We start from the raw sequence: 24,802 nt of genomic DNA, 5'->3' as shown, positions 1-24,802 counted from the left end.
CTTCTTTGAACATTCTGTATTGCTAAGTGATTCACCTACTTCTTTGATCTAAAATTAGTGTGCATAACTCCATTTTTAAAGTGTTTCCAAGTACATTCACTTTTGTACCCCTGCTGTTTGCTTTCAATATACAACAAAGATGGTTGTTTCCTTTAGCAAAAAACTTACTTGAGTTTTAAATTCTTTTCCTGTACGTTGATCTGGAGGGAAAATGCCAGCAGTTTATTAGGGTTTAGGAGTACAAGTTCCCCTGACCTTTCAATTTGTATATGTACACTTAAGAATCCCACTGTGCAGATGAGAGACAAGAATTTAATCTATGTGTTTCTTGTTTGATAGGATGTATTTCATTTTGGTATGTGAGAAAACCCAGGGGAGAAACACAGTCTTGCAAAAAAAAAATTGTGTGAGACAGTGTTTTCAGCAACATCAAAATGTAACTGCACATACCAGACTTCTTCATTCATACTGCCAAAGGAATAATAGGATTACACTGCTTTGTTTTGCTTTTTCACCCTGGCATTAAATGAACTGAAACTTGATGTGTGAGTCGCTGGAAAATAAGGTCAGTTGAGAAAGAGTTCATTGTCCTTTTATTCTTATTCCTCTTAGGTGTTCAGAGACAAGTTCAGGTTTATCCAGAGAGCCATGGCAGAAGGTGGATTTGATCCCTGTGAATGCATTTGCTCACATGAACATGCAATGAGAAGACTGATTAATCTGGTAAGGATAACATGAGGATATTTGGAAGGGTGCTTATTCAGGCACTACTTCAGCTCTTGCAGATTTGCAATTACTGGTGCTTTTGATTCTGCTTATTCAGTAGCACATACAGTTAGAATTTGTGTATCCAACTTCCTGATGAGCTTTTGCAGAGTCAATACAAATGATAGCTTTCTGTTTATTTCCCAGAGCTGCATTTTGACACCATTCACACTGTTTCTCTTGAAAGGTTTCTTTTTATGCCTTTTTTTCAGTCTGCAAAAAACCAAGGAAACTACCCAGCAAAGTCTTTGTGGTCAAGGTAGTTCCACACATATGAAGTTGCACATACTCATATGGCAAGATAATGATGTCTAAATTTTTAAAAATGCTCTCTTAAAACTACTGAAGTTGAGAGTCCAGTGAGTCTGAGTTTTGAGTTCTGTTTCTTGCCATGTAATCGATAGATTGAGCAACTTTGAGCAAGTTATGTACATTGCTCTAACTGTAACCTGTAAAATAGCTGTTTCTTTGTTTCTGTACTGAACTTAATTCAATGTCTATTGAAAAATAAGCTATAAAGTGTTTCTTTTTTTTCTGAGTATATATACTTTTAAAATAACATTAACAATTATGAACTGTGAACAATTAGGTGAATTTGATTACAGCTCTAAATTGGTAAATTCTTTTTAAGATTACAGTATACATCAGCTTCATTTGATGTACTTCCCATTATTGATTTTCATATATTTGTTTTTATCACATTTTCTTTCTTAGGGCCTAAATTAATATTATTTTTAGTTACTGAGTACGTCAACTGTTCAAGGCAGTTCTGTGAAGAAGATTCTCTCTAGGATCAGGCCCTTCTTCAAGAGGTTTCTTAACAGTATTTTGGAAAGGTGCTGCTGACACATAGGTGCAGAAAATTGAGACTTCTGTAGAGAATAGTTGTCTTTTCTGTGGAGCCTTTACATCAGGCCTAGCCATCCTAGTACTTCCCAGTTAGAGGCACAATTTCAACATCATCTATGTTCTTTCCCAAGAAGGATTTTCTTTTTGTCTTCAACATGATGTTTGTGCCATATCCCACAGTTGTGTTGATTCTTCAGAACCTTGAGGCTTCTGAACACAGGCTGAAGTCATGAGAAAGGAACCCCAGAACCAAGTTCAAAAGTTGGGAGGAAGAAAGGAGGATTCATGTTTTCAGGCTTGTCAGATGCAAATCTAAACTAGCACGGTTCAGAATTTTCACCCCTGAATTAAAACATTCAGCATTTTTAAATCTTTTTGGTTTTTTTGCTAGAAGGTACTGACAGGCAATGACACTGGTCAGCCAGTTCTGTTTGTTGTGGCTGGAGGATTCTAGTTATGAACAGTGTAAGTGAGTTGTGTCCAAAGTTAGAAGAAATGCCACAAATGTGTGTGAGGTTTTGTTCCTGGGCTGCTGCAAGCAGTGTGAGGTGGGTAAAAATGGATCATTTGGAGGAGCACTAGTTCCTGTGTTATGAATGTGACAGAGCACATAATAGGTGCATGCTCTTGGGCAGTCGCCAAGAGCAGTTTAACAGCATTCTGTGCAGTTGCAAGAATGGAGTTTGTTGCTCAGTATCCACCCTCCAAAAAGATCATACCAATTAGTACTTGGAACTGTGAGAAGTAAAGGGAAATTCCAGATTTCATCTCTCTAAAAAGCAAAGCAGATGCTCCTAAATATTTATAAGACCAAATCACTAGCTAGGATAATTTAGCAGAATCTAGAGAAGAAAAGTCTCAGAAGTCTCAGTCAGCAGCCAGACTATCCTCAAGTAACCTGTGCTATGATCTCAGCAGGAGACTTGCTAAGCCATTTTTGCATCTGTAACTTTTATGCTTCAGTAAGAGTTTGCGTTCTAAGCTGCTGTTTTGTCACTCAGTCTTACACGACATAAGCAAACAGAAGTTTTACTATTTGTGCTAAAAAGAACATGTGAATGTTGGTTCTCAAAATTGCTGAAGCCTCAAGTCTCAATGGAGACTGGGTACACACTGCCTCTAAAAGTTGAAACTCTAACTTCAAAATCAAAATTTTGATAAACAAAGCTAAGTGATCTGTTCTGAGTCTGGGTGAGAAAAATATATCCAAACATGCTGTGTACCCAGAATGGTTCCCTATATGTATTTAATTGTTGATTCTTTTTAATATAGATAGATATAAAACACACCTGAGTACCAAAATCCTGTCAAGTATTGCCAGCTTTAATACCATTTGAATGGTATTAAAGCTGGCAATACTTGAAAGGATTTTGGAGCAAATTGTATAACAAAGTGTTTGCAATTATCTCCAGACTGAGCATTGTAAATGCAGAAGTTCAGAGATAAGATTTAATAGAATCTAATTTAACAGGATTATAATGTAATTATAGGAGATGCCCAAATGTGAAAATGTTACTTTTAAGGTCTTTCAATCCAGTAATTGTGCAAATCCAGACATTGTTCAAAACCCCCATGACTCATTGTAGATGTTTTAAACTTCTGTTTAAGTAAACTAATTTTTACAGAATGATTTGTTTATACCTATCTAAACCAACACTGATAAGAATTAAGGCTCCTGCTAATAAATAAGTTATAATATATTCAGTTGTAACTATTATGTGTAGAGTTAGCTCCTTCAAATACACAGGATTTCTGTTAGAATTAACTGTGCAGGAGAGTTGAATAACACTGCTATTCCAAAATCAGAAGGAAGTCTAGAAGTCTGCCTCTAGAACCTGAAGTTCTTGTTTTAATTTCCAATATGATAATTTTAACTTCTAGTTTAATTGGTATATTTACTTTGACACTCTTATGAAGTGTATGTGGCATTCAAAGTTTAATTTGTGGTTGAATACATTACTTTGGAGGTTTTATATAGCATATAGTTTAAATCTCTATTTGAAATGCAGACTTCAGTTCATCTCATAGTACAATTAATGCTAATACAATGAAAAAAGAAAAGCTATTGTCATTTAAACTCTTCTTGCTCTCTGTTGTTAGCAACACCACAGGAAATTACAAACAAGAAAGCTGTTTAAAAGTCCACCTCTTACTTAGTTATGTGGCTTGGTTATTTATCTGTCTTTCATTTTCCTTGACTAAGCAGGGCTTTGTTTTGTTGGGTTTTTTCCTTCTTAATTCATAATACCATGAAGATTTTATAGTCAGTGAACTGTGTATCTCTAATATACATAATATTTTAAAAGATATTTTGCTGCTTATTAGATTAACTTGGAGATGTTGTTCATACACAAAGTTCTTACAATGTACATATACATGCTTAAGTGGCATTGAATTATTTTATGCTGAATGCTCTATTATTTTCCTGAAGTAAACTGAAGTGAATTTTTCAGGGTTCTCCTTGGTGTCAAAATATGAACATTTCACACGTGTAAGTTTCTGTAGTATGGCTATTGTAATTAATAAGCAGATATTATGATCTCCAAATATTCCTAGGAAACACTAAAAATTAAAATTTTTGACTGTGACTTCAAAAATATAATTTCTAGTATGTGATACCCACGGCACCATCTGTTATGATTTGGTGGTGTTGTGTAATAACAATTTGGCTATTGTATGTTGGGTTCACTATTTACTCTATGGATATAGCAGTTAATTGGGAACTTCCATAAGAGGAAGTAAGCATAGAAGAAAAATATCACAAGATTTTCCATCCTCTGCAGATGCACCAGAATTGTCAAAAGACAATGACAGGTTTGTTAGCTTGCATGACTTTATCTCCAGTTCAGTCTCCTCCCCCTGCAAAACTTACTTTGACAGAGCCAAAGTTCAAGAATGAGGAACAGCAAATGACAGCAAGTTGTTTTATTGAGGGGGATCTGTCAGACAAGGGGAATGCTTGTTTGAAAGAATCACAATGAAGGACATTCTTTGTACCCAGAGGAAATGGTTCCTGTCTTAGTTTTGGCAAAAGATAGCAGATCCCTTGATGAGAATGATGTTGTATTTAAACCTTTTTATTTCCCCTTTTTTCACTTACTTTGTAATACAAAAATCTGATTCCCTTATGTTACTCCTCTGGATATCGATGGTCTCTTAGTAGGTGAGGCTGATCTTGGCCAAGGGTCAGTTCAAGTTTGAAAACTAGACTGAAAACACAGTTTAATGAGTTCAGTCTCATTAAATACAGTTTATGTGTTTTATGTGGTGAGGAATAATCATACATAGAGCATCTTCTGTGTAGACTCAAACCTGCTTATGACTGCTTAGAGTGGCCAGAAATGTCCAAGCAAGCCAGTAACACACATGACTTTGTGTCAAGTAAACATCCTTTTTCTGTCTCCTTCTGGTATAGTATTATTTGATTTACAAAAACTGGCTTCAGAATTCTCTCATACTGGTTTCTACAAAAATGAGTGGTATGTTTTTTAACCCAAAATATTCCTAATTCTATAATGTAAAAGGACCCATTTTGATAATCTGCCAACAGTTCTACTTACAAACCACTGTGGAAATTACAACCTCGTGTTTTGTCCTTCAGTAGCTAATTGCAAAGTAATGGTCCGTGCTTAGTTATGTTGCTATATCAAAACTTCAGGGTATAGACCAAATCATTCTCTGTTTTAATCTCTCTTGTGTTTTGATTTGTCACTAGATTTTTATAGCAAGAGTTGCAAATTCTCAAACTATTTGAACATAATTGGTTCAAAAACTCTTTTGTCAATCAAGTTTCCGCATAATTCTTTTGACCAGGCCATTTTAGAGTTTTACATTTTCAAACTGGCATAGTCTGAGATAGTATCCAGCATCACATCCAGCCACAAGTCTTGGCTAAAGGAGACTTTGTGTAAACAGCACAAAATAAACACAGATTACTAAAATAGATATGTGCTGCAAATGATTGAAAGGCTCTCAAGATGTTAGCACAGCTAAGCCCAACTTAAGTCAGCAAAAGTGGCTTTCCCTGCTGGTGGGGACTTTTACTGAAAGCATGCCAGAGCTATACGAAATGCACTTTTATAATTTTAAATGTCCTTTAAAATATGAAGGCTGCACTGCAGACTTCTTACACATGTTCCATGGTGTTTACCTTCTATTTTTTTATATAGCAGATTATACTTCTAGTCTATAGTTTTTAGCCAAACATCCCAAGAGCAGGAAACTGCATTTTGCTCTCACTTGCCCCTTTTGTCCTCTGCATTGAAGCTGATTCAAGGAGGACCTTTCCCAACAGCTGAACTTTAGGTTGTTCATTAGGACAGAGAAGCTGTCATTCTTCAGAGGTGCAGGGGAGGTGCACCTGCTTAGACACCAGCCCAACAGAAGAAGACACAGGGTTGGAGTGGCAGAGGGTAAGACTGGACCTGAGTGCTCATGCTCCACTGACTTGCATTTTCCTGTCTTTCACTGAGTGCTCAAGGTACTGGTGTTGCACAGGCTAAGGCCAAAAACTATATTACAGAATTCATGTACTGCCAGTGCATGTCATAACCTAGAATCTAATTCTTCTTCAAACAGTGTAAATGGAGACTATTTTCTAGACATATTAGAAAAGAAAACAGCTGTGAAAAGTGGCGTCCACTTGAGTCTCTAAGGGGTTAGGAATCAGGACTTTCTGAACATGTCTGTCATTCTTTGCATTTCCCATTCCTGAGCTTTGTAGTACGCTTGAAAGTGCTCCTTCTTAACCAATATATATTTGGGAAAAAAAAAGGAAAAATCTCTGTCACTCCTCATGATCATCTCAATGTATGCATCGTGTATTGCAAGCAGTGTAAAAAATCATGCACTGAAAATTCTTTCAGCTTGATATTCCAGAAATAATTAATAGATCTAACCTGTACTATGAATGGCTGAACTCCGATGACCAGAGATGTGTACGGCAATCTCTTTTGAGGAAAAAGGAGAAAATTATGCTTTTTCTCTCAGGCCTCATGTAATCAACACTTAGAGCAAACTGTAGTTTGTATCTTTTGGAACTGTGGGTTCTAAGCCTTTTCCTCAAGGCTGCCTATGTGGGAGTACACTTTTCTTTTGCTAATATGCCTAATTTTGGAGAAGATACTCAACTATTAGGTCAAAAAGCCTATACATATTTTGGTTTTACATTTTAGACGTAACTTTTCAAATGTCCTCTGGGGAGATATGTATGTTTGTGCACATATTCAGATGCTTCTGTTTAATATTCTGGTTTGTGTATTTGTTGTCTAGTAGTTCACATAGTCGGAGATGCTGTGAGCTCCTTGTAATGGTCCTGATCATCACTGTTTCATCTTCTTTTCACTGCTAATTCATTCTGCTTTGCATTCAGTAAAAGGAGGATGTCATTGATATCATAGGTCAGCAAAATTGTAAAATAAAGTACCAGTAAGTCAGGCAATTGTAGGGAAGTGAGGGAAGTGTGAAAAAGAAAGATCTATATGACACCAAGGTGAAACAGCAATCCCAGAACAAATGAAAAAATGAAGAATGTATTCGTGTCCAGATCAGGGCTCCAGATTGTAGTGGTCCCTGGGACTTCTGATGCATCTTCCTCCATAAAATGTCATGTCTTTCAATATGAAAGTTGATGTTCTCCTTCTGTCATTACTGGCTGGTTATTCTGGGTCTTAAAAGTTGGTTTGTAATCTAGGAGTATTATTTTGAAATGTAGCATCCATCCTTCTCTCTCACTTGCTATTGGGGAGAAAATGACATGCCATCTCATAGGACCAGACTCTGTATTTTTATTTCATACTGTTATTCTGTCCTTGTATGAACAATAATTTATTCTAATTCTCCATATACTCATAGAAAATGAAGAAGTGGGGAAGGCAGTGTTCACTTTTTCTTTGTTTGTTCCTCTAAGAGAAGCTAGTCCAGTTTAAGAGACAATTAAATTCCATCAGTATGCCATTCTTTTCCTCTTATTTCTCTTTGCCAGCTTGTAGCAGACTAATGCATGTAGGTGTCATTTTTTGCATCTTTAAATCTGAACTCTTACAGATAATGCTGCAATTCAATTTGCAGCCTGGCTTGTATTCAGGGCTGGCATATCCTACCATACCAATTTATTTATCATGTTGTTTACTAGATCGTTTATGTGGTTTGGAGAGAACAGACACGGCTGCCAACAAAGCTTAAACAATGATTTCATTACCCAGAAGCATGAGATTGCAATCAGGAGTATGCCATTGTGTTCTCATCTTCTGGCATTGTTGGAGAGCAAAAGCAGAGCTTCCAGCTGGTCTAAATTGCAAAAAAGTATTTTCATAAAGGACGATGCTTTGCCCTCGTTATCACGTAAAATTTTCTATCAACACTCTTTCTGATTCCATTTTAAATTTACTTGTATTCATGGAATAAGTGACCATATCAATTTAGTTGTTTGCTTTCCTACTTAACTATTCTTTTCATTCCCGCCATTATGTATTTTTGCTCTCTTATGTTTGTACCTCTTTCATCTATTTCTTTCACACATTTCTCTGGGCTTTCATCTATCACAATTTCTTGTATGGAGGTCTTTCCCTGACCTGTCTCATGAACTTACTAATTTTTCATTTGTGTCTTTTCCAAGGACTTATTTCTGCTTTGAGTGGACTCAAGAGTTCTTCTAAAATGTAGTTATTTTATCCCTACATGAAGAGTATACTAATAATATATTTTCACCTCATCTGCCATTCACACTAGACTGCTTTGTTCCTGCCATGAGTCCTGTTGTTCTTGTTTCATTATCTCTTTAGTACACCATTTCTGGAGTTGGAAAGTGCTTTTGGACAGGGATTATGCTGCTGTTTCTCCTGAAAAAACTCGTGAGCTGTCTGATCATTAGTATCTCCCTCATCTTTGTGTGCTGTCCTTTTTTTTTTTTATTTATTTCTTAATAATACATTTAGCTCTCAAGAAAAAGAGTTCACACTGGATAGAAACCCTGAATCTTTTTTTCAGGTATATGCTATTGACTTTCATTAAAAAAAATTTGAGCAGAGATTGCAGGATCAGTCACATAGATCGTGAGACTGTTGAACTCTGGTGTAGCAAACTCTGAAAATTCACCTGAAGAGTTTCACTAAACTGGTCTGAAGAGGAAGCAGAGGAATTGAAGCAAGAACTATTTACTATATAGGTAGACAAAGTGTGCATTTTGTTCTCCACAGCAGGTATCTGTGATGAGCAATGCAAAGCAGCTTAACTTCTTTCAAGGAAGACTGAAATTGTCCTAGTGGCTGAGGTCCCTGTGGTGGAAAAACAAGGTCTCTGTTTAGCTAGATGAAGCTGTTTTCGCTGGGCTTACTATTTCACTTGGACTGCAGTGATTTTGTGGAGCAGCTAAAATGCAGTGAAACTTCACACCCTGTTTTCACCACACAGTGGCATGCTTGTGTGCAGTGAAAAAAAAAACCAAAACAAACTTTAGTTAATATGGTGACTTTTTAAAAGAGTTTTCAGAGGCCACCAGCAGTGTCCCTTTACTGTTCACATTTTGTTCACAGCTGGGGACTGTAAAAAGTGGAGGTTCTCATTGCTGAAAGCTGTGCAGACTCCTACCATAACATGGCATCTGCTGAAAGAGGAGCAGCAGGACACAGGTTTCAGGTGTGCTGGATGGGTGGATGCTGTTGATCCACAAGATGGCATGTTGAAACTGTCCTTCTCTCAAAGGAGCAGCATCTAAACACTGTTGTGTTAGTATGAACTGGGGCTAAAAGCTGTATCATTTGGAAAAGGGAAACAAAGAAAGAACAGTTTCAAATAGGAGCTAGGAGCTGTTTGAAATGTACCTTTTTTTTTGGAATGCAAAATTTGAGTGTCATGGGGAAGGAGTGAGGAAGAGCCCTTTTCTCTTACCACTGGAAGTAACTTGGTTGCTTCTTTTTTCTTGGTATTGTGTTGAGTTTGGATTCACGATATGTCACTAAGTGGGCACTGATTTGCTGTGATTCTGCCATTCCTGCCTCTTCCAGGAATTTGTGAGGGCTTTCATAGAAACTAAATATTCCTATTGACCAAGAGTTCTTGTGGTTTGGGGATTATTAATTTAAATTACTTTAACTTAGGCAATTCAAGACTTTAAATGTACTTGGAGGAAACAAAAGTTCACAGTTGTATTTTAAATAATATACATTTGTAATTTATATTTTTACTTTTATTTTTTCAAGTTTGTACTGTTTTAAAACTGTAAAATTTTTATTCTTTTTAGCTGTCTTCTAGCTTTCGTGCTGTTTACAATTTGTGTTTACTTCATTTTGGACAATAAACAACGAAGTAATTCATTGTTTGGCACATGTGCACTAAGCCATTTATTATATTTGAATGACAAACTGCACAGACAATATTAAAATTTGGATATGATCCTTTTTATTAATAGAATAAATATTTAGTTTTGCAACATTTTTCACTCTCTTCTTTTGTTGAATATGCCCTTATGTTTCACTTGCCTAATTTTTGTGTTCTTTTTAAGGGACTGTTTTAGAATATATGGAAAAAGATGAAAAGGCTGTTGCTGACTTTAGTAGATGTTAGATCAGACAGTCAGCTATTAATCTTTCACTGAATTCACACTTTCAGCCACACAAGGATCTCTGAAGTGTTAATAAAATCAAAATCATTGTTAATAATATTGTTTTTAAGTATCTAGGAGTTAATGTATTTGAAGAATCACTTCTCTGTTCAAATTTTTCTCATCAGCTCTGTAGTGTTCCCAGTCTGAAAACACTCAGTGTATTTGAAGTCTTTTTGAGGGTTTTGTTGAGAACAGGTGAAGTCTGGTTCAGCTTTATACCATTCTTCCACAAACTTTCATCCAAACTTCCCCTCCACATTGGATTAGTAAAATCTTAATACAAACGACTGTTTCTTTCCAGTGCCTGATAATTGCTCTGTTTTCAATTGCCTTGCTACTGAAATGTTGCACTTTGAGTTTTCCCCAACAGTTGCTGTGTTCCTTAAAGGGTGTTTTTGTCAAAAGAGAGCTAACTGGGAGAAGGAACATTCTTCTTTCAGGGAAAGGCATTACCTTTCCCAGCCATTCAATTTACGTAAGCGTTTCATACGTGTGCCAGAAGAGTTTCTTGTCTTTTGACTAAATGAGTGATCACAAGGAATCAGATTCATATTGGGTTACACAGTAAGGGACTTGTTGACCTGAGTGAATTAAGAAAAACCTCTTTTTACTGCTGCCTGTTTTTCATGATCTGCTGTGTTTCATCCCACAGTGACAATATGCAGCCTCTTGCTGAGCTGTTAAAAACAGATTTGTTACCTGGCTCAGAGAGACATCCTAGAGCTTTAAAATAGTTGTACTTGGACAGAGTGTGACACTTAGAATGGGAAATAACTAATACTGTGGCTAGAACAGCCCCAGGCAGTGTTCAATATCTAGGAAAACTAGATAAACTGGATGAGGATTTGCCGTCCTGGGGACAGAGGGGGATAAAGGAGATGCTTATACAATGTTTCTGATCATGTATCTGTTGTCCATTTTAATTCTGGTCATCCTTCTGTGTTGAATATCTGTAAACAGTGTTTTAAGTAGAGATTATAAATTAAGCCCCTCTCAGAATTAAACTCTTATACAAACAGAAGATAATTATGTTGCTGAGCTCTTTAAAATATGGGTATAGAAATATCCAGCTTTCCCGGCTCAGAAATCTTTCAAATATTTCATGTGGGTACAATTGCTAAGATAAAACCTCCCCTTTGTAAATTACTTCCAAAGCTTTAAAATAAAATGAGTTTTTATATAAGAAGGGCAGGAAATATGCATAGTTTGATAGTTCTTTTTCTTTAGTAAGAAAGAGAAATATTCTGCCTGAATTTCCCTCAGTGCTGTTTTTAACTATAGAAATAGCTGAAAGGTTAAATCCAGCCTTCCAGATTCCTTCCTAAGAGACTGCTTTGTAGTCTCAGTAAATTTGCTAGTGGATCTTAATATATTAATGAAATAATTAATGTCCAGTTCTGGACAGATCAATCTCCAGTTACATTTTTTCCTTTTTCAAATGTGTCAGTCATTGACAATCTTTATGATAAAAGCAGGAGCTTTTACTTTCCCAGATGTCTTCCTTCTTCAGTTCTTCATCTGTTTCCTTGATGTGTTTTGCATAATATGACTACATACATTAAGTCAATTATGCCAATACAAGAGGAAATGGGTTTTGTGGAAATGATTCTTGTATTTCTTACATAAAGAGCACCATCTTTTCATCTGTTTAACATTTGTATATTTACACTGGTAATAAACAGATTAGCCTGTTGTGACAAAAAGCATTGGGATTTGTGACACAACTGTATCATAAAACCTGTGAAAAAGCAAATGTTATTTCTAACCAAGGCAGTGTAACAATTCTGTACTTTTAAAAACTTTTACTAATAATCCATGTAGTTTACCTAAGCAGAGTATAGAATCTATTTCTATAGTGCTGTACATTAAATCCCATCCAATTAACATCTCTGATCTGAATAAAGAATGTGATATTTGTCTTTCTTTTTTGGCTCTGTCATCTGTAAAATAGCTGTACTGATGTGCAGGTTAGCCAGTGTTGACTTTTCTTGCAGTAGGCAAGCTTACCTAGTCTGTAAATCAAATAGTTATTACAGTCACTAAAAATGTTTTAAATTTTACCCATCAGTAAAGAGAAAAACCAGTAAAATACATATTAAAACCTGCTTTTTAAAAAAGATATTGGAGGAAAAAATAGTAAGTACTAAGTTTAAATGTGAAATACTAATGCAGCTTCTCTGTGCATAACCATTATCACAGTCTGATCATTTATTGTGATGTAATCACAGAGTATTTGAATGTTACTTTTTCTAGATAATAGTAAGAACAGATATTTTGGGATTTATAATGGACAGGTGCAGAGAGTATATCTGTATATAATAGCTCCTATATCACTACAGATTTCTTTTCTCTGAATTTTGAAAGGTATTAAATGGCTGCATTGGAAGCAATCACACTGTAGTCAGGTGATTTAAGGGTATTATGTAAATAGTGTTCAGAAACTATCTCCATACCTGGGATTCTTCACAAACGATAAGCCAAGTGTGATCCAGTAAAGGATCAGTTATTCTAATTTACTCTGACAATATATTTAATCCTGATTTCAGTAAAAGCTGACCAAGACTTATTGTTAAATGTCATGCTTTTCTTCTTCTCTGTTTCAGCTGAGACAATCCCAGTCGTACTGCACAGACACAGAATGCCTTCAGGAATGTGAGTAACTGTTCATATCAGGTTCATGGAAGTAAAATGAACAGCAGTAATTAAAACACAGTCTGACTGTTCTTTAAAATGCAGCAGTTGATTTAATGTTATAGGGACATATTACAGTAAATCAAATCCTGCAGTAATAAAATTGATGTGCTGGGGAGTGGTAATTTCTGAGAACCTGTGATGAACATTTGTACATTAGAAGCAGCATTAATGAGAGTCCTGGAGGTATCAATAAACCAGCATAACCATCAATCAGGTCCCAAGCATTACTGAATCTTATTGTTAGCCTCCAAATAGGATAATTTGGGGAATGAGAGGGGAAAATTTGGAAAGTGCTTTATTTGTCCTCCTCAGATTCAGAGCAGCCTAACCAATAACGAGGAGATACTGAGCACAGACACACACACACATGTTCACAGCTTGGGCTGGGTGATGAGCTGTCTGTACTGTGACCCCTCTACTCCACTGAGAGGAAGAGGAGGCTCTGACTCATAAGCTGACATCCACCATGACTGCATCTCTGTTGATTTGGCTCCTGTGTAGTTAATGAAGCAGAGGACTGATGTGTACACTTCCTTGGAATTTGCTATGAAATGCATCAAAAAACCTCTCCCAAACAGTGAACAGTACTAGGTCAGTCAGACATTACCAGAATGAACAGTGAAGCATAGCTGTGTGGAGGTTATGCAGCAATGTAAGCATGCCCTGAGGCGTTGAGACACTCCCTGAGACACTTTCTGTGAGCTAGAGGGAATGCTGTCAAATGTTTGTAAATAAAGTGACGTGGGTCTGTGTTTCCTACATCAATTGAGCGTGTGAACTCATTCAGCTTTCATCAGGACTGCTGTAAAGCCTTGAGGGAGCAGCAAGCACCTGAGCAGTGTTCTTGTAAGCAAGAGCTGCTGGTGCCTGTATCTTTTATAGGTGTAGGAGCAGTGCAGGCAAGGTTTCCAGCATCTTGGAGAGAGTGCATGGCTCCATTGACCCTCATGTTCCTCCCTCTTCACTCCTCTGTAAAACCTGTTTAGAGATGGGCATGCAACTCAGACTTGCACTGGGCTCTGCCAGTGTGGAACAATCCCAGATTCAGTGCCATGCTGGGCTGAAGGGGGAAACTGAGCTGTCCCACATAACCCCCTGAGGAAAAGATGGTGTGGTGCACATGTGCTGTACAGTGCTGCTGCCTCACTCCTTCTTTATGGGCTTCGATCACTATTCCTCTTCCAAATGTACCTGGGCAGACTTTTTCATCTCCCACACCTTAGATTTCTATGTAGTTTTTTTTTAATCACAGGCATGTAGGAGAGGAAAAGAGGCAGATGATGGGAGACAGAATATTTTCTATATTAGAAGGAGGCACAGACAGGGTGTGGAGCTTTCTGAGCTTTAGTCCACGGTCAAAACCAAGCAATGGTAGGTCATTCTCATGCCTTGGGAGTCTTGGATCATTATGAAGTACTTATGAAGTTTTTAGACTAAGGACTGTATAAATGAGTAAGTTCTCATATGTGTGGCCACAAAGCCTGTGGGATAGCTTTAATATTACCAAGCTATAGTACAGTGGGGATTTGAATGGTTTGCAACAAATAGCTTTCCATTCTCAGATTCTTGCAATAACTGTCTGTGCAGATGCAAGCAATTTGGCCGCAATTGTTCCAAACCAGTGGTTTGTTTCAAAAACCAAAGCAAAAATTACAGAGTAAATCTTTTCCTATGTTATTATATTGCTTAAATTTAGTTCTAGCAAAGGTATTTTTCTGCTGATGCAATGACACAGCCTGCATATTTGTCATTATTTTGTGGTGCTTCTGTGATGCTGTGTTTGTGGCAGTCTGTAAGACCCTGAGAGTCAAAGGCAAAAATAAACAGATTGAGCCCGGAGAAGCTTCTAGAGAGGTTTTCAGAAACATATTAAAAGTAATTCTGGGCCAGTCTTCTGTCCATTGCTCCATGCTGTTTTTATGAGCTGTAAAGTGATGAGCTTACGTTTGAGGTGGGTCTCCTCTTCCCTAGGTCCCACAGCTCCACTTCCTGGTACTTGTTGACTTTGATTCCTCATTTCAGAATCTCACTAAGAACAAGTTTGTTTCACTCTCACCAATTCACTCATTCCCAGAATTTGGTCTTCCTTCTGGAAGCACAGCTGGGAATGTTGTCATACACAGATTCTTAAGTTGCAAGGTTGTGGAATAACTGATGAGATGTATGTGGTTTTGTTTTGGGAGACGTCAGGGTTGGGGTTCAGCCAATGTCACAGCAGCATCATGTGTTGTGCTGCTGCTACCAGCTGGAAATTCTCAGAAACACCCTCTGTTGATTCTTCTGAGCATGCTTTGTTTTTCCAACCCTTGATTTAGGTTCTTTTTTGTTGTTGTTTTTTAGAGCCATATCAAGGCAGTAGTACCAGGTTTCCCACCTTCACTTTTTTGTGTTATTATCTATAAATTCTTACTTGCAGTTGTTGGCACCATTATGTCATAGTGATTCCCCTGCAGAGTTTCCTGCCAGGGTCAGGACCAGTGCTTTTGGATTTAGGTATAGGAAGATATGGGCACCACTTCAGCAAGCATTTGGGCCCTCTGCTTGATGGCTGTTCATCGGCTGGTTCTCCATCAGAGTATCTGCCATGCATTAAAGCACGTGTCAGAGCCTGATGACTGTTCCCTCCATTTCAGTGGGTGCCTTGCAGAAAGAAAAGGCTGTAAGTTTTGAATAGGCAGCACATTGAATTTTCTGTTGGGATTGTTAATGCTCAGCAGATCAGAAGATCTTAGAGTTTCCCTTGAAATGAGCAATAAGAGTGGTAATTCCTTTCTGAATTCTGTCTAATGCAAGCGGAGCAGGCGCTTCTCTGACGTGTGGCAGTTGCAACATCATCCAGCCTAGGGAGGGTCCCAGCTGGTTCTGATCTGCTCTGATGGCTCATGGCCCTTCACAGTCAGCCTTCCCTTCCCCTGTCAAAGGAAATGAGGGACTACTGCTGGAGTTTTTTCTGTGTTCTAGCAATTCCCAGACGTTGACACCTCATATTTTCAGCGCTATTCTCAGTGCTCTGCTACGCTGTAATGTGGTCAGAGGTGACTGTCTCAAATGTTGTCTACTCTCAAACTTTTATGCAATTTAAAGTGAATACGTACATGTGATTCATCTTGATTTGTATTCATCTAGGGCAGTCACAGCAGCCTAATGTCTGCCAACTCTTCCCTCCCTTTTCTGGGAATTCCCTTCTCCCTTTTTCTGCTGCTCAAGACCATCTTGGCTTTCTTTGGGTTCCTTATCCCTGCCTTTGAAAGTGTCAGCTTGCAGGCATTATGTCCTGAAGGTCCCATGGGCTCTTTGTCTTCGCTGATTATTAATTTCTAAAATATCTCTCTTCATACAGTTTTATGCCTTTCCTTCACAGAAGAAGCAAGGCTTAAAGCACCATGAAAAGAAGACATAAGTCAGAGACCATGCTTTTTGCCTTCCTGCATGCTGAAGTTTAACAGTTTTTACCAGTGTCAATCTGTTTATACTCCAAAAGAAGATATTTCTACCATGAGAGGGCAGACAAAAAGCACCACATGGAATACACTTTTACAGTAAAACAAATGAAATTTCTCCTTTCTTGAGAGTGCAGCCTCACTCTGAAGGAAAAACTGCATTTTAAAAGTACTAAGTTCATGTAAGGGTGTTTAACCTGGGCACTTAGTAGTTTTAATATTGTATTCTTGAGATTTCAGTTGCACAATCAGTAATTGGTTGACCTTTAATCTTTAAAAACTCTTTTTACTAAACTCATAATTTTAATAGCTTTTACTGCCTTCTAGAACCTCAAATGAATCTGCAAACATCTGTCACAGAGGATTTTTTTTCTACTTCCCATTTCTTTCTGGGTGAAGACTAGTTTGTGTGGCCTGGTCTCTGCTTCTGTAGGAAAAAGCAAGTCCAAAAACTGCATTGTGTACATGGAGCCACAGATAGGATTCACCATAGTCACTAACTCCCATGGGAGTTAATCCCACAATCTCACACCAGCTCCTCATAAAGCTTTCTCCTGCAGAGAGATAATTCAGCCATGCTGTAAAAAAAAGAAATAAATAAATTCCAGGTAACCACAGGGCCAGAACTGCTCACAGGCATCATTCAGGAGTGTGAGGATATATATGTATGCCAAACCCAGGGGACCAGATACTGTGAAAATAATTGGGCTGGATTCTGTGTTGCATAGAAAGGTAGGTTAGAGACTGGGTAATGTTTCTCAGTGACATGGGAATATGTGATGTTAAATTCTGTACTAGTTGGTGTGTCTGGAGCACTGGAGATTAATAGCCAGATCCATCCATAAGAATGGGTGGTGGCAGGAACATTCATCTCAGAACAGGACAATCTTCTATCCATCTGAAGATATTAGAAAATACCATTCACAGGTGCTCTTGGAGGAGAACCTTTATTCTTCAAGGAATCAAAACATCACTTCTAAATTACTTGCAAAAACATACCAGTTACAGATAAAGGAACTGTGACTGTGAACTCTTAAAAAGAAGATTTTTTTTTTTCTGCCCATCACCATAAATTCCATCCTGCTTGATTTCACCTTCACTCAACTGTTCTTTTATCCATAAGCTGGTTTTATATGATTATTTTGTGATCTCAGGGATGGAGGTCTTTGTAGCAAGATTATTGTTTCCTACATATAACTGCTTCCAGTAGTTGAAATAGCTTCCTATCTCTTCTCTTGATTTGTGATGCAAAGCTTTGAAAAGTTGGATTCAACTCCAACTATGTGAAATTTTGCTTATCCTCTTCCCTGTAAGAGATTAAAGTAACAGATTCTGAAATATCTCACATCCTTATTAAAGCACACGCTCATTGGTGAGAGGTGTGGGTTTATCAGTTCCTTGGTAAATGTAAACATTGTTGTGTCTGGCATGCCTTGAGTAGGTAGTACAGGGCCAGTTAGATCAGCTATTGTCTTGCTTAACTTAGTTCAGAACATGTTTCAGCACATTTGGTTCTGTCTGAACTGTGTTACAGCACAGGCTGGAAGAAATTGTGTCCTGCAATGGATCCCTCTGGGTTCCCTCTGTGGTCCCCTCTGCTCCCTTCCCTGACCTGTAGCATGACCTGATCTGGCTTCATTTGCTTACCCCAACTTTTGGTTAACCACCACAGACCCTAAGTGCACCAAGGTTCAGCCAAATTCCAGAAGGCAGTTGGACCAGTCCATTTCTCTGCGTTGTATGGGGAATCCTAACAAGTCATCAGAATTTTCAGTCTTCTACGAGAAATATTTGCCAAAGCAGTTACCTAAGGCCTTCTTACTTGTTGCTGCAGATAATCTCAGAGTGGCTATTAGTGTTGTCTGGAAGCCCCATAATAAAGCAGTTGTTCTTTTCATGCCAAGTTATATGCTCGTCTCCTGGACCGCATATAAGATTTTCCAAGATTTAAAATATTGATATATGCTGCTGATAATAATAATATTTTGGTCAACAAAACTAAAGGTCTAAACTCTTACCTTCGCAATTCCATATGCTTTCAAAATCAATTGTGTAAGAGTTTAGTGAATTAAAGGCTGTAGCTTTCTTATTTATATTCTGCACTGTGCTATCTGGTCCATATACAAAGCCCTTTATTCACTCAGATTTTCAAAAAGAATTCTCACTTGTAATTGCATATCATTCTAATAATAAAATTCCTTACATTAGCAACATCTTGAGTTTTGAAATGTCTATATTTTGTACATTTAAAAGGCAAAAGCAGTTTCGTTTGCTCATACATGTTGATGGTGGTGTTTGTGCTGTGAGAAGCATGAACTTCTATGGTGCATGGGTTTTTTTCTTCTTTGACATTTTTGAGTGCATGTGATGTGAGTAAAACACATCAGTCCAACAGCCCCAACTCATGAAGCCTTATTCCCAGAGCAGCAGTGTGGAGATTGGCATAGCTGTAAGCTCTAAGCTTCCCTGCAGGGCCCCTGTGCTGTGTCATGAACAAACCTTTCCAAGGAAGAGCCTCTGTTAGCAATGCTACCCAGGATGGCAGTGATGGGGGTGGTTCTGTGGTTATCAGCATTAACCTTCAAGGAAATTATTCCAGCAGGGTATGAGTTATCAAGTAAGTGTTGAATAAGAACAATCCAACCAATACTGAATCCAGACTTGACTCCATAATCATTATTATTCATTATAGCTTTGAATCAATTGCTCTGTATCAGCTGATCATCTAGATCAGTAATGAAGATGTTAGGCCTTCAGATACTATAATAAATGGATTCATGTGAGTACCATAGGTAATTATCTATACATGGGTTTACACTTCAGCTGACAAGATTAGTTACTGTTTGATTACTTGAAGTTATGTTTCAGAGGAGAAAAGTAGTTTTCAAATGTGCAGGTATTTGCACAAGTTTCTTGATCTAAAGAGATCAACTAGCCATTTCCAGCCCGAAGGTATTTTCTTAAATTTACTTCCATGTGTTGATGTTTCAGGTATTCTGTATAGAAATTTGATGTAAAGTTTTTATATTGTGTTCCTGGGCTTCACTTTGGAATGTATCTCTGCAGCATTTTTTCACCTCCGCCAGATACATTGCTAGCAGAAATACCACATGACCTGGATGATCAGTCATGGAGATCTGGCATATTGACAGTGAAACATCTTCAAACAAACTCTCAAGAAATAAATTAAGAGTAGATTCAAGAAATTGATTACCATTAATTTGCTCCCTTCTTGTTAAAAATTAGCATGTTCTCTGTGCGGGGCCTAACAATGGAGCCTAACCTTTCATCAGTTTAGTCTTATTGTTTTATTTGTTTGAGGCAAAAAACCAAAGACCAACATACATATGGGGCATTTCCTATATGTTCTGCATCAAGTTTGATTTCTTAAAAATCAAGTTTGATTTCTTAAATGTGAAGAGCGTGTTTATCACCTCCAGTTACTAGGAGCTAATATGAAATAAGAAATATTCATGATAATTCTAAGGATACCAGTGAAATATTATGAAATAGATTATTCTCTTTTCAGATGGGTAAGAAATATGATAAAATACAGTATTACTGTCTCAAAGCCAAAATGAGGGACTATTCAGAACACTCCATTAAAAACTATTTCAGGGATTTCTTCCTGAGATTGCATTTTTGGTTTCACTTGGGGAAAAGAACTCTGCTGTTACTCTGTTATAACTTGACCTTTCTTTGTCTGTAGTGCCAGGACCAAACTCCTCCAGTGACAATGGCATCAGCTTTGCCATGATAATGATGGCCTGGGTGGTGATTGCACTTGTCTTGTTCTTACTGAGACCCAGTAATCTCAGAGGATCAAACACAGTCGGAAAGCCAACCAGCCAACACAATGTAAGTGCATCTTCAATGCCCTGCAGGGAGATTGTGTATTAGCTTAAATCTATTTTGGTTTAATACACACTGTCTCAAAGTATTTTTTCCCTTTTTTTTCACTGTATTTTCTTGGAACTCCATTAAAAATTACAATGAGTTAGTCCAAAGTGAAAGGAATATTGAAGGCTAAGTGCGGGATGGAGCAGGTGCAGTGTCCTCTGGACACTGTCTGTCCCTGGATGAAACTGCCTCCTGCCTTCTTAGGTGAAAGGGGACAAGCACAGCTTTAAGAGAAGTCAGTAAACAAAATTACAGCATGATACTTTGACAAAGGTGATCCTTGTCCTAGATGTGGGATCATGAAAAAATCTCCATTAATACAGGAAAAAGTATAATTTTTTGATGCTCATTTTCTCTAATTATTTTAAGAGATGTTGAAAAACCATGAAAGAAAACACAATGTAACGCTTCTGAGTTCTTCTATTGCCGTATCCTCCTTTGTGAAACACAGTGTCTAATTCTGTACCTGCTTTTTTTTTTCCTTTCCTCCTTTCTTCTCCCAAGGGACAAGAACCACCAGCCCCACCAGTGGACTAGAGCATTCAATATTGGAAAAGCTCAGCAGCTAAAACCTTGCACGACCAAATGAACGAAGTGACCAGATTGCTCCTAACTCCCACTCAATACTGTTTTCTCATTTATATAGAGCACAGTTATCACTCAGCAGTAATCTTCATGAACTGCTTTTAGCAACTTCAATTTTAAGTTAATTTTTGCTTTGTATGTTATTACAATTCCTATAAAATTGTAATTTGATTAATGGTAAGGCATTGCAGGGGTTTTTTGGTTGTTACTGTGGACATTACACTTAATCTCTTTCTGTTACAGTGATCCTTATTTCTTTGATGTGATTTCTGATATGCATTGAAAGAAAAAGAAAATCCCAGTCCACCTAGAAGAATGGAAGGTTACTGACCTTTCTTCAGATTAATTCATATTTCTTCTCCAGTATGCTTTTGAGAGTTATATTATGGTTGGAAGTACTTAGTTATGTGCTGAAAAATAGAAATTGTTTTATATTTGCCCTGGTTTCAGAGCAGCTTTTATTCTGGTCTTTGGACCACTAACACAGTTTTCAGGGTTGCTGGCAAAAGCATGGATTGTCCACTAGAATAATACCGTAAGTGAACATGAGGGCACACATAAGTGAACATGAGGATTGCCACTGTCAAAGCTTTGATCTATATATTAGAAACTTTACACAAAAGATTATACCACCAAAAAAGTTAATTCAGCCATTTTCATTAATAAATTGTATGTCTTATTCAATATGTTGTGAAAAAGCATACTCTAAACCCAGGTGTGTTTACTTACAGACTTTATCAAAAGAGAAATTTAGTAAGAAGAACTTGGTAGAATTTTCTGTCCTGGCATAGTCTTTTCATAATTGATACCTTAACAAGTTTTTAGCCATGATATAATAGATATTGGACAGGATGAAATCATACCAAGAAGTTACCATGGTTACCAGCTTTTGGTATACAACATGTACTGGATTATTCAGGTTTTTCACCTGTGTGTTATCAGCAATTCTTAACATTTCATCCTTATCTACTAGTTGTAATTGTAGAATAACAAACTTGCAGGTGACTACATATGGCATGTCTCTTCCCTCTAATAAATGTGTGTATGTGTGGTATGTTTCAGTGTGTGTATGTGTGGCTGTGCACGCACCTGTGCACATCTCCCATTATGGAAAATGGGAAGGACTTTTTTTATGTACATTAATTTAAGAACATTTTAAAGATGTACAGAAAAGCAACACTGTATATTTTTCTTGTTCAATTTGAAAAAGTGATCAGAATAATGTAAAGAACATTTTTATGTTCCCAACATGAAACTTCTTTCCTTAAAGGTCAGTAGAACAGACATATGGGAATTCTAAGCCTTACTCTACAAACCTTTATTTCATGAGGACTTTAGTTATGGAGCTGAAGGAACTAACTATTAAATTTCAAAAAGGTTTGTATTAACAGGCTCTAACAAAAATCTCACATCAGATCCCATGGTTGACAGCTGCAGGGTTTTGCTCTTCAGGGTAAAGGGTGAGCCACCTAAGTCCCCTTCTAAGGGTACAGTGTAGAGCTGAAGAAGGGCTTCTGTAATTTGATGTAATTGACCTTTGAATTTCTATGGAATACTGTCCTCCCAAGCATAGGAGTAAGTTTAAAAAAAAAAAAAGGAAAAAAAGAAGAAGATCGGGCCAGGTGCTCTCAGTGACATCAGTGCAGTGCCATGTAAAGCAATGAAACTGCAGGAGAGAAACTGAGAGAATTTGTCCCATTGTGTCTAATAATGTACAGGCCACAAACACTGTGTAAAGATGTCACTGGGACAAGCACTCTTGCCAGTGCTTACTTTTTGCCTTCCATGTACATTTATGTTTGGGATGCTGTTCAGTACAAGTAATACAGCATCATTTTGTTGAACCCACAAGACAACCTATATAATCTCCCACACTGACCTTTTTTCTCCAAGGATTTTTGGCCAGAATTCTTCACTATTGGAGGCAAAAAACAAGCTTCCAGATGATTAAAAAGCCAACTGAAACAGGCTTCTATTCAGAGCACTACTCCTCATCCTCTTGGGAGTTGGTGAGATTTACAGGAGATGCTCCTCACTTGTGAGGATCAGTCTCACTTAAATGTCTGTTTATGTATTTATAAAACTTACCCCATGCACCCAGCTCTAAAAGTCTTGGCAAATGACCTTTTTGTTCAGAGGAATGTTGTGGTTTACCTTTAAATGAAATGTCTTTGCTTGAAATTCCTCTGATTGTCCCAGTGATTTTATACATGTATGTTTTCCTCATGTAAATGGCTATTTTAAATTTTTTATGTAAAAGAAAATGAACATTGGAAATATTTTATTGTAAAATGTTTTACTAAAGAGCCAGGCCACTATCCCACATCAAAATGTATGCCTTTTAAATTCAGATACTCTCTCCAAGATACAAAATTTAGATCAGCACTCTTAATTAAAATAAAAGTAAGTAACCATAGGACTGTATTTTGCCACTCTTATTTGTGTTAAATAGTGCCTTACTCATCAAGTAGTTGCACTGAAGTTTGTGGAACTACTCTGAGATAATGTACTAGTAGCAGCTTTAGTAAGGGTGGCAGAAATCTGGTCTTTAGTGATGTAATTTGTGATTAAATAATTGTGTCATGGTTACAGATGTTTATGGTAAATTTTGGGAAGAGATTAGTGGTATGCAAAGCTCTAGGGTATGACCAGTTCTGTAATGATGGTTTTAAGCTTGGTTAGTCAGAGATGCAAGTTGTAGCAACTTGGAAAATGTGGAAGGAAATTTTACAATTATACCTTAACTTTGTTAAAACAATAGTATTTTAGAGTCTGCTTAACACAATTACTATACTCTGAAATGAGAAATCATATGTATCCATGCACTGTCTGCAGATCACTTAGCCTTGTAATGTTAATGATTGAAAAAGGAAGAGTGAAGATGTCATGTACTTAATGTGAATCGGTGGTTTAAAATATCTGAATTATGCCAAACAAAAAATCGTCTGTGCCATTTGCAGTTTCCTAGTAATCTTTTACTGAGTACTTGGATTGGGATAAAGGGCTTGTACTATGCACTTTTTATTGACTTAACAAAATAAATAGCAATCATTAGTAAACTTTTGTCTTTGTCTTTTAGTTTTTATATAAGACATAGGACTGCACCAACCTATCAATTTCTAAGGTAATTTGAAATCATCTAAAAATAAAAGTCAGTAAAAATAGTGTGTCACCTGTGTAACTTTTAAAATGTAAATTCTACCTTTTCTAATGGACACTTGCCTACTGTATGTGTCTCAAACAAGTCAGAACAAATAAAAAGCAGTTTCCAAGGTTTAAGATACTTTGATGACCAACATGGATACCTCTGCCTTTGGCTCTTCTAAGTAGTTGTGCAATCTAGGAAGTTAGAAATAATACAGGAAGAAAAGTAATGATAAATATGCTGATTGTGTTACTTTGTTTTAGATCAAATCCTACTACTTTGGGATTGCAATCTGTTTTCCAGCTCTAGATCTTGGCAGTGTTGGACTTTGAGGAAGGAAGATGCTGCAATAGCTCCAAGGCACTGTGTAGGAGCAGTAGAGACCTGCTGCTTCCTCACTGTTCCCATGAACTGCAGCTCTCTTCTCTGGAAGCAGAGCACAAAATTCTGAGCACTGCCTCAACAGCAACTCAGATCCCTCATTAAAGATTCCTGTGCTAATCTGAGGAAGAAAATGAGAACCAGGGGAGCATTAGGGTTTAAAATAATGTATAGCTATCCAGAGATAGTGGCAATAAATACCAGAGAATCAGAAACAAAATCAGAATAATATAATAATAATAACAACAACAAGTAACAAATGTTTTAGCATTTGAGTCAATCTAAACAGTACGAGATCTTACTCAAATACCAATAATATCTGCTCATCAAAATTTACCCTTTTACTCAAACATGATACTATAAATAACCCCTGAAACTAAAGCTAAACTTCTAAGTACACTTGATAAAAAGTTTGACAAGGATATGCAGATGCCTGTTGAG

At 37.2% G+C, this 24,802-nt stretch overlaps 1 protein-coding gene across 3 annotated transcripts in view; it reads left to right on the top strand.

Moving 5' to 3' along the window:
• Positions 1-23,894, top strand: part of SMIM14 (small integral membrane protein 14) — a 39,644-nt gene extending 15,750 nt beyond the window's left edge. For all 3 annotated transcript variants that reach the window (XM_059469792.1, XM_059469791.1, XM_059469793.1), the window contains exons 2-5: positions 613-723; positions 12,820-12,868; positions 20,060-20,208; positions 20,755-23,894. In XM_059469792.1, coding sequence (XP_059325775.1) covers positions 649-723; positions 12,820-12,868; positions 20,060-20,208; positions 20,755-20,787 — 306 coding nt within the window. In that variant the 5' untranslated portion in view covers positions 613-648 and the 3' untranslated portion in view covers positions 20,788-23,894. The remainder of the gene's footprint in view (positions 1-612; positions 724-12,819; positions 12,869-20,059; positions 20,209-20,754) is intronic.
• The last annotated feature ends 908 nt before the right edge of the window (positions 23,895-24,802 follow it).

Source organism: Ammospiza nelsoni, chromosome 4, assembly GCF_027579445.1.
Source record: "Ammospiza nelsoni isolate bAmmNel1 chromosome 4, bAmmNel1.pri, whole genome shotgun sequence".
In the NCBI taxonomy this organism is placed as follows: domain Eukaryota; kingdom Metazoa; phylum Chordata; class Aves; order Passeriformes; family Passerellidae; genus Ammospiza; species Ammospiza nelsoni.
Note: the sequence above shows the minus strand (reverse complement) of the source record. Positions and strands in the feature narration are given on the sequence as shown.